This window comes from Hordeum vulgare, chromosome 5H (assembly GCF_904849725.1).
Source record: "Hordeum vulgare subsp. vulgare chromosome 5H, MorexV3_pseudomolecules_assembly, whole genome shotgun sequence".
NCBI classification, from domain to species: Eukaryota; Viridiplantae; Streptophyta; class Magnoliopsida; order Poales; family Poaceae; genus Hordeum; species Hordeum vulgare.
This window is the reverse complement of record NC_058522.1, coordinates 548857692-548867889: the sequence shown is the minus strand read 5'-3', so window position 1 is coordinate 548867889 and position 10198 is coordinate 548857692. Positions and strand designations below refer to the sequence as shown.

The 10198-nt window shown below is 47.3% G+C and overlaps 2 protein-coding genes across 3 annotated transcripts; one reads left to right on the top strand and one right to left on the bottom strand.

Moving 5' to 3' along the window:
• The first annotated feature begins 2716 nt into the window (after positions 1 to 2716).
• Positions 2717 to 4154, top strand: LOC123452738 (trihelix transcription factor ASR3-like). The gene has a single exon (XM_045129449.1). The coding sequence runs from the start codon at positions 2717 to 2719 to the stop codon at positions 3824 to 3826; it is 1110 nt and encodes a 369-aa protein (XP_044985384.1). The 3' UTR covers positions 3827 to 4154.
• A 748-nt stretch (positions 4155 to 4902) lies between these two features.
• On the bottom strand, positions 4903 to 9202 carry LOC123452737 (E3 ubiquitin protein ligase DRIP2-like). 2 transcript variants are annotated; one of them, XM_045129446.1, is made up of 7 exons: positions 8906 to 9202; positions 7469 to 7568; positions 7159 to 7372; positions 6077 to 6444; positions 5937 to 5987; positions 5780 to 5852; positions 4903 to 5516 (listed from the first exon to the last, which is right to left on the bottom strand). In XM_045129446.1, exons 1-7 carry the CDS (start codon positions 9093 to 9095, stop codon positions 5307 to 5309), a joined length of 1206 nt encoding a protein of 401 aa, XP_044985381.1. In that variant the 5' UTR covers positions 9096 to 9202; the 3' UTR covers positions 4903 to 5306. The 2 variants fall into 2 exon arrangements, with proteins under 2 accessions (XP_044985381.1, XP_044985382.1); XM_045129447.1 differs by having other exon boundaries at positions 6077 to 6429; positions 8906 to 9200.
• Positions 9203 to 10198: the final 996 nt, after the last annotated feature.

Here is a 10198-nt window from a genome sequence, read left to right as displayed (position 1 = left end):
TTAGGGAAGAGCTAATCTTCCTTGGAACAGTGCCAGAGCCAAAGCTTGTGGGATGGCACGGGAGGCTCATTGTATTCTCCTTCGAGTCACCCCCAACGGATGAGCCTCGAACCACTCGGGGGTTGATCTTGAAGGCGACCACCACACATTTACAAATGTCTCCGGAGCACACCAAGCAAGGAAGATTCCATAGGAACCTCTGATCACCTAGGAGCCCAAGCTCCAAGAGTAACAAGTCAATGGTGGACAAATATTGTGGGGAACACGAATTTGGTTGGGTCAAAGTGTAGATTTGGTCTTGCTCTCCGGATCCGCAAAGTTTCAACAAGTTCGGGTGGAGGGTTTGAGAGTATTGAGGAAAATGAGGTGTAGCAATGGTGGATCTCAATAAGACATTAGACTTAGGGGTTAGAGTTGGAAGAAGGGGCTATATATAGTGTTATTGGTTGGTGGGGGTTTTCTACCCGTTGGGCCCCGTGCGCATGGGCTAAGTCAGCCTCATGCACAAGGGGTGTCTAGAGACTTTACCACCACCCCTTGTGCACAAGGGTTCGGGACCCCATGCGCATAGGGTGTCCAGAGAGTTCTGTGGCACCCCGTGCGCATGGGGGTCAAAAGATCCCATGCGCACGAGGTGTCCGGAAACTTTTTGACGGGGTCCAAGACACCCATGCACATGGGGTGTCCACAGAGTTTCTGTTCATGCTCACTGGACACATCGGCAAAGCACGCCACACAAAGAATATAAATGGCAGGTGTAGGAGGGTTGGTGTATATGTTTTGGAAGCAGTCCCAGACGACACTCATCCACGACTACGCCTCTTGATAATGCGATTTTTTCTATGACTCAAATCGAACCAAAATGAAAATGTTCGAGTCGCTGATAAAGCATGCCTTAACCTTTTTGAATTGGGGGTCAGATAACTCCAACATAACCTTTGTGGAACCAATTTCTTGAGATAAACCATACCAATTGATAGTAGTTTCACCAACCACATTGTCATCACACCAAAATACAATGAAGTGCCAAATGCGCTTTCAAGTAACATTTATAGTTGCATGTCTAATCGAAGACATGCAACTGCTCTCCCGGCAAACACTTCCGCCTCCAAGTTGAAGTCGCATTGAAGACATGCAGTTGCGGGGTGGGAGCGGCATGTATAGTGGACATGCAACTAACCTCCGACAAACACTTTCGTCCCTCCCACACAAATTTGTGGTTGTTTTGATGTAGTTGCAGTCGGAGACGACCCTTATGGTTGTGTGTCTAGTAGGAGACATACAATTATCCTCTCATTAAACACTTATGCACCCTAAGGTGTGGTCACATTAGAGAGATACAACTATGTGGCAAGGGTGATACTTGTATTTGAGTGTTGGGCAGTGGGCATGCAACTGACACCCAACAAACACTTTCGTCCCTACGATAGTGTTGCAATTATGTTGAAGACATGTAGTTGCAGTCATCGGTGACGCTTGCAGTTGCATGTCTAGTAGGAGACATGCAACTGTCCTCTCGACAAAACATTGTTCACCCTATCATAAAGTTTTAGTGGTGTTCAATACATGCAGTTGCAATATACCTCCGTCCCCAAGTTGCACTAGTGTTGAACGCATGCAGTTACAGAACAAGGGTGACACTTGTAACTGTATGTTTGATGGTAGACATGCAACTATCATCGATAAAAAAATCATGAATTGAAGATGAATAAGTAGAAAATAAAATAAAAAGCACGAATGGAAATCTGAAAAAGCTGACAAAAAATCAGGAAAGAAAGAAAATCAAAAAAATGGTCGAAAGCTTCTAGAAGCAATGCAAAATGGGTCACAAGAGTCATACATGGGTTGTCCCGCTCACATTACGCTAAATAGAGGCGGGCGAGATGCACATGGGCTAGTGATAGTTGGCACGAATCTTGTAGCAAATTTGATCATGTCGTGAGAGATAAATGTGACACAGATATTTTTAATTTAGATCTAGATATGCTTTAGCAAATCATCTACTATGAATAGGGAGTACTGGAGATGCTCTTACACAAACCTAGTCATGCGGTCGTGCTGCATGGGTTGGCATGTGGGCACGGAATTTCGTCCCATCACATGCTTGACCCGACATGCGATTAAAAGGGTCGGGCCGGCCTTCGACCCGCCATGGAACAAGGCCGATCTGAAAGCCATGCCTTAAGGTCGGCACAGCATAGCCCTTTTAATTATGGGTCAGTATGACCCGACAGAGCATGTGCTTTGTCTTGCTTGTAACTAGTCTCTTTTCTATATGTTTTTTTGTATTTCTTAGCCTTTTGAAACTTTTTTCTATATTTTTTAAATTTTTTAGGTCACCCTGTAGTTTTTATTATTTTTTGCATTTTTGAACCTTTCTAAAAAAAATATGAAGGCTGGCCGCGCAGCCGGGCCGGGTCGATCCCTGTGGCCAGGCCTTTGGGCCGGCATGCCGGGTCCGCCTTTTATAAAAGGGACGACACGGGCCCTGCCATTCCAGTCCTTTCACAGCCAGGCCGGCCCACATGGCCAGGTTTGCTCTTATACCGCCCGGTTCATTTGCCTCGAAAAAATAAAAAACACCCGCTTTATTCGCTGAAAGAAAAAAAAAAAACCACCCGCTTCGCACGCCGTCACATGGACTTCCGCCCACAATCCCTAAAAAAAACTTCCGCCCACCAAATCACGCGTTCCCCACTCCGTTCCCCTTCCCCTCATGTCCAACGCCGGCGACCCCGCCGGCGCGGCGGCCGCGGCGGCGCCCAACCCGTCGGTGCGCGCCGCCAGGCTGCCCCGTTGGACGCGGCAGGAGATACTGGTGCTCATCGAGGGCAAGCGCATGGTTGAAGTCCGCGGTGGCGTGCGCGGCGGGAGGGGGCGCCTGGCGGCGGCGGCGGCGGCCGGGGCGACAGGGGAGCCGGCGGCAACGGCTCTGGAGCCCAAGTGGGCCGCGGTGGCGGAGTACTGCCGGCGGCATGGCGTGGAGAGGGGGGCCGTGCAGTGCCGGAAGCGGTGGAGCAACCTGGCCGGGGACTGGAAGAAGATAAAGGAGTGGGAGCGGGCGGCAGCAGGCGCGCGGGAGCCCTCGTTCTGGGCCATGCGCAACGACGCGAGGCGGGAGCGCCGGCTCCCCGGGTTCTTCGACCGCGAGGTGTACGGCATACTCGAAGGTCGAGGGCGGGGGGTCGTTGTCGGCGGCAGCTCCGGTGGTGACGCTGTGGAGGAAGTAGGGGTTGGGCGCATGGAGGAGGATGATGATGGGGAGGAGACGGGGGAGGAGGAGGAGGGGAGAGGGAAGGGAAAGGAGGTGGCAGTGGCAGTGGCAGTGGCAGTGGCAGTGCGGGAGACCGTGTTTGACAGTGGCCGGCCTGCCGGGGAGGAGGCCCTCTTCTCGGAGGACGAAGAGGAGGAAGATGCTGAGACGCCAGAGGCGACGCCGGCACCACCACCGGCTGTCATCGCCTTGCCGATTTCCGAGAATTCGGAAGCATCAAGGCAACAACAGAGCGCGCAGCAAGGCACAACGACAGACAGGCCAAAAGGGCAGCAAGGTAGCAACAAGACAGCAGGCTCACCGACATTGCAGCAGCAGAGCGGGCAGAAGAGACAGCGAACCGGCGACGGCAGTGAGCCCAGAGCAGAAGGCATGGCAGACAAGCTGCTGGAGATCCTGGAGCGGAACAGCCAGGCCCTAGCGGCGCAGCTGGAGGTGCAGAACGTGAACTCGGAGCGCGACCGGGAGCAGAGGAGGGAGCAGGCCAACAGCCTCGCCGTGGTGCTCGGCAGGCTCGCCGATGCCCTTGGCAGGATCGCCGATAAGCTCTAGCTACCTGGAGCTGCATGCCTGGACAGAAGAAGTTGGGTGTACAGATTGGTATAGGAGGATGATTGCTCTCCTGGCATTTGATTCCTTTTTCTCTTTGCGATGAACTGATTCCGGAATTCAGTCCGGAAGCCAGGGTGGAGGATTTATCATGTACTGTATGTAGAGTGATAAGGTTATATATACTGTCATTCAGGTGATCTGATTCTGAACTAGAGACATCTTGATTGTGTATGCGTCGTGGGCTGAAATGAAAATATGTATCCTTTACTGAGTAAAAGAAATGTTTCTAAGTTATAAAATCAATTCCTTCGAGCGGGAATTTTGCAGACTCGCTTGTGTGGCACTATGACAGAAAGGTGCTATATATTCTCAGTGAAATCTGCTTACAGGCTCTATATTGATATATATATCTTGATGGTAATACTGGGTGCCCCTCCTCTAGCTCTAGTGTTGCTGAAAAGCCTCCGCCTTGGCCATGTATCTGGAGGTTTACTGTGCCAAGCAAGATGAAGCACTTTGCTTGGAGGTTGGCACATAACACACTGGCCGGTAAGACCAACCTCGGTCGAAAGGGGATGGATATCAACCAAGCATGCTTCCTGTGCAACAGGGATTTCGAAGACTGGGCATCTGTTTTTCAAGTTCAAATTACTTATGGGGGGAAGGGCAAAACATTCAGTAGAAGGAGCACCTGAAACTGTTGATGGTGCTTCCTATGCAGATGCCGGTAACCAGGTCGGGGCGCGATCATTCAGGACAGGTGCTCCAGGAAAGTAATGCAATGGAGTTGAAGCAAGGGATGGAAGCTGAAAGCACTAATTTGTTGCCCCAGTGTGTGATTCTTTACGACAAGAAGACTTTTGCTAGACTTCATTTTCTGAATTTCAAACTCATGTACTGTCCCAGAACATGTAATGCTGCTCCTCATCCCCTACAGCAATGGGCAGCAAGAGGATGAACCAGCCCAGTTTCTTATATAATAGTTTTCCCCTGTGCATGATGTAATGTCTCTAGTAGTTAAATGCAAGGTTGTGTATTAAAGAAAAGATCAGCCAACCAATTTGGCCGATTGGAGCTACAAAGGCAAAGAAACCACTTGCAAGATGGTATCCATCAATCAACTACCCCACAGATGACCAATTTCCAGTTGGGTGAGCTGTTTGTGAACGCCAACTTGTGACATAGCTTACAAATAAAATAGCACCACAACATTACAAAGGCATATACCCTCAAGGCTTCAGGTACTGTTTACAGCAGCACTCAACACAGGATTACAAAGCGCATAGGTACAACTACTCCATCAGGTGAAGAAAAAATTGGTAACGAACAACACAAGTAAATCGAACATCTATCTACATGTTGCAAGGTGAGCCGAGCCTCGCAAGGTTGGCATCAATGCTAGCACCGACCAGAGGGCTCTGAAATAGACGACTGGAATGAGGCGGGACTTGTTCAGACATGAGGCGGCGCTCTGGATCAGTCAGGTGGTGGTGGTGGTGGTAGTGGTGGTGGTGGTGGTTGGTGTGGGCAGCTCCGGCCTGCTGTAGAACACCGTCGTGATGAACCCGGTGGCAGGGGAGCCCACGGATGACCGCACCCAACCGTTCGGTCCTTTGTCGAGATAGCATTCCATTATGTCATGTAGGGTGATTGCTGGGTCCACTTTCTTGCCAACGCACATCAACTCCACCTGCAAGCACACCATAGGTCGATACATATGAGAAATGTTGAAAGCTATCACTTGCTAGGTTGTGATGAACCGAGACAATGCTTCTCTCATTCTATACATGCTAAGCAGTGGCATTCACTCTGTTGCTGCATATGAATGATTACGCCGTGAAGAGTACGGCAAAAGGATGTCCGACACAAATTCGGACTGCAAGCTCGGAACAATAATTTGAGTTTTCCCTCAGGTCTAGCTTATCACTGACACTGTGAGAAGGAAAAACATACCTCAGCTTCACTTGAAAGATTGAGTTTCTGCACAAGGTACTTTTGTATGAAGGAAGCAGGCAATTCGACATCCCTAGGTCAATGTGATAAAGGCGCAAGTTAGCGCAAACTTAAAGATATTGTGTTTGTACATGAAACAGTAGCCTGGATAACTCACTTGATCCTCAAAAATTTTGTAGGTAGCTGTGGTAAAGGAGGTTGTCCCTTCCTGAAACAAATGAAAACACAAAATCACGATTTCTGTGTTTCCTTCAAAAAGTATAATAAACGTCGTAAGAGAAGTCTAGTGCTTCTTACTGGTCAAAAGCAGCCACTAGATAGAACCATAATGCTTGCAATCTTCTCTTTTTCCTAGGTTGTTTGGCCTTGAATATTTTCTTTTTCCCCTTCAGAGTGAACACTTTCTTGCTTCCAGTCTTCTTCACTAGATTCTCCTTTCTTGTCAGGTATTCTTTGGACTCCAAGAAGCGGTTCAAGAGGCTAGCCTTTGCTTCATTAGAAGGAGCACCATGCTCTGGATCACCAGACTTGATTCCAGTTCTATTGTCCTCTTCGGAACCTGATTTGAGAGATTTTTTATTTTTACCAACTCTAATATGAGAGGCCAAAGGTTTCCATCCTCCAACTTTCTTTGTTGCATCTTTACTGCCCTGCAAGGTAGAATACTGCATATAAATCATGTAGAGCACGAAAAGAATAACTAACCAGATATGATTTATATATTCAAAAAGAATGAAACCCAAACAAACATAGACTAATACATACATTGCAGGGTCTGAACGGTGTGGACAATACTTCCCTCACAAACAGTTATGGCATTTGATGCATGCACAAATGACATTAAGGTTCCAACACAATTTTAACGGCACTGTGCATCATATGTATAGAAAACTAATAAGTGTTCAAGACAAACACAAAGACCGTGAATCTAAGTAATAAGATTTCATATGTGTATAGAAAACTAATAAGAGTTCAAGACAAACACAAAGACCGTGTTGTGCATCTATCCTAATGTCAGCAGCGGATACATACATGTGTACACACCGTAAATCTCACCAAGGTTGATTGAAAAGAGTCAACTAAATCGATGTTTGTATGATCCCTTACACCAGTAGATGTTGATGCTACTCAATTACGACCTATTATGATTAAACAAGAAAAACTCAAATGCACATAAACACTTCAGGTACCAAACAAACAAAGGATCAAAGGGCCTCATGCTCTATTCATTTAGCATACCAGACATACTATGTATAAAGAAGTGCCCAGAACCAAGATGTGCCCAAGAGAATAAACTCAACCGATATGTTTTAGCCCCAAAGTAGTCACATAGTGCTGCTACGAAATTGCAGCCTTCCGATTAACACAGAACTACATACCAAAGACAAGCTGCGTAAGCACGAAGCTTTTGTTCTCCTCTTTGTAAGGCATTTCTGTATAGACACCCGAGGACCATGGACTGTCAGTGAAGATAGAGATCGTTCTTTCCTCTTGGCAGGTGATGCGAACGGTGATATGGCTTCTTGGTCCACAACCTTCCGTCTTTTAGAAGGAAATATCTTTGACCTCACATATTGTAGGCTGTGATCAACTCTGGACAGAAAATTGATTGACATGAACCATAAGCTTAAGTTGTTTTTAAAAAAAATGACAATAACGTCTGCTTGTGATATGTAGATTGAGACAAACCTGAGTTTCTCCTCTGGAGCACAGCCTAAATCAATGTTGCAAGTAGGGCAGTAGCAGATCTCCTTATCGATAAACTCCTTAGATATGCACTTTCTGCAAACTGATCAAAGGTATAAATCTCAATGGTTGAAGCCCAAAAATGGAAGAACCAATTAAGATTTTACAGATAATTTCTGAAGGGCTATTTTTCACAGTACCCTTAAAAGGCTCAAATACACAGAAATCTAAGAAGAATAACTGAAAATGCTCGCTCCTTTCCAAAGATAGATGGCAAACTGCTTTGCAATCTCCAATACTCAACTTTAACCATTATTTTTTAGGGAAATACAAGTAATATATTACAACGAAGTTATTATTATGAAACTAAGTTTCATGACAATCAAATGGTCTAGTGTACACCTAACCAGCCTAAATATTTTTTCCTGACAACTAATGAAGTTGAAGATGCCATAGTGGATCCACCAATAACAATTCCAGTTACTTCCTGTACAGTCAGCTGGTGACCTCAGTGTCTCCTGTTTTTATATTAACGATAATACTCACACGAACAATTTCCGTACGACACAGTACTTTAAAAGTCTAGGGAGACAAAAGTCTTCATCATCCACGCCATTGACCGCCACCAAAATGCTTCCATTTTGTCCTAATCACAATTAAAATGGTTTAAGAAAGCTATGCATACAGGTTTATTTAGTGAAATGTACCCACAACCTCGGTTTGTAGGCTGAAAAAATTAACCCTTTCCGGTGCCCTGGCAGGCTCATGACCTACGAACACAAAAATAACACCTAGGCGTCCTATCACCACAAATCCCTAACAACCATTCAAGTAACTATTAATTCTGAAACAAGTTGCCTACAGCCTCCTGGCAAACCATAATATTTCACTTGGATCACTGACCATGCTCAAAATCTCACTGTCATTCGAGCACCCAAATCACTCATGTCATTTCCTGAATGGGCGAAACCCTCACAAATAAAATATGGGCAACTAACCGAGACTTGCGCTCCCAGAAATCAGAAGCCAACCTCTCTGCAACAAGCTAACAGAGTATGTATGTACTGAAGCTACCACCTTTCGACACCAGACATTCAGAGTAGCATACCTCTTGCATATGACTTGTATAACCCATACAACGATGTGAATGACAACGAAAACGCCAATTCTCGGACGAGACCAACCAACGCATCCACCCTCCACACGCAGCACCCAAAACCGCACACAAATCGCAGCGCGTGGGAAAGTATCGACGCACGCCGCCACCTTTCCACGCATCGCCTCACACGCGCCGGGGCCATGGATCAGCGCGGCCGGCGCAGATTTGACGCACGGAACGGCCGAAGCAAGCAGCCGCCTTCCACGCCATAATTCGGCCACATCGCGCTACGGTCCATGGAGCCGGGAGGGAGGGAACGGGGGCGGTGGGGGGGAACTCACAGGTGTGGAGGCACTCGGTGATGGTGGCGGCGTCGCGGAGCAGCCGGCGGCAGAGCGGGCAGGTGAGGCGCTCCACCAGGGCCGCGCGCTTCACCATCACGACGCCCGGGCCCGCGCTGCCGACCTCGCCGTCTCCTCCTCCCGCACCTCCGTCGGAAGGCGCGGGGCACGCCAGCACGGCGTCCTGCATGCCGGCCGGCGAGGGCTTCTCCTCGCAGCTAGCTCCGCCCCTTCCCCCCCCCCGGACCGGACGCGAGCACGAACTGAACCTGGAACCCACCTCCTCTGCGACAGCGACAGTGACGGCCGCTGTGTCGATCGATACCAGCCTACCAGGCGACGTGTCGGCCGAGGTCTTAGGTCGCCGTGGACCGAGCCCACTCACTCCCACCGTGGACCGAGCCCACTGACCCATCCACCGCCCGCCACCGGCCCGGCCCATCAACCCGCAGCCCCCTGCGACCACAGCCTGGCTGTTTTACTCCGTCTGGGCTGGAGTACAAGGATACCGTGAAAGAGTTCCTTTGTGTATTGTCTTATTTCCTGAGAAATTATCTTTTGTACTTCTTTCGTTTCAAAATTTTTGTCTTACCTTTGTTTAGAAATTGATGTATCTAAATACTAAAACTTAACTAGATACTTCCTCCGTCACGGTTTAGAAGACGTGTTTGGAAATTTTCTGAAACCTAGGTGGTTATTGATTGGTTGTGAGATGGTTTAAAAATAACATTCACACTACGCATGCATATAGAAGTAGTACAATGAAGTACTAATTAGCTGCTAGGAGTAAATGCAATGCGTCTTAAACCTTGTCTATTGTAAAAATGCACGTAAATTTAACCGTGTCTTCTAAACCGTGACGGAGAAAATACATTCGTATCTAAATAAATCTAATACAAGAATTTTGGGATGGGGGGAGTATTCATTACTGCCGATTCACTTGTTCAAAAACTATTATCAAACTACCAACATTTTTCGACAGCACCCACTAACTGTAGCTAACATCGTAACACTCACATTTCTTAGGATCTTTGTTGAGTTAAGTAGGTCATGCTCAACATTGTCTTGCTACAATTTTGTACACCATGATATTCAATGATGAACAAGATGCCCATATAATACATTTCAAATAGCCAATGGTCCGCATTTCACATGAAAAAAGAAACATAAACGAAGGGAGGTGGTGTATTAGTACCGCAAAATAAAATTGTAGTGGACAAAAAACGATGAGTGTTGGGAGGGGGTGGACGATGATGCATTACTACAGAAGAAGAATAAGTGTAGCAATCGATT

Coding starts and splice junctions, on each gene's coding strand:
- LOC123452737 (XM_045129446.1), bottom strand. CDS start 9,095: ATGCAGGACGCCGTGCTGGCGTGCCCCGCGCCTTCCGACGGAGGTGCG. Junction 7,569..8,905: donor CACCGAGTGCCTCCACACCT/GTGAGTTCCCCC, acceptor ACCTTTGATCAG/TTTGCAGAAAGTGCATATCT. Junction 6,445..7,158: donor GCTTACGCAGCTTGTCTTTG/GTATGTAGTTCT, acceptor ATTTATATGCAG/TATTCTACCTTGCAGGGCAG.
- LOC123452738 (XM_045129449.1), top strand. CDS start 2,717: ATGTCCAACGCCGGCGACCCCGCCGGCGCGGCGGCCGCGGCGGCGCCC.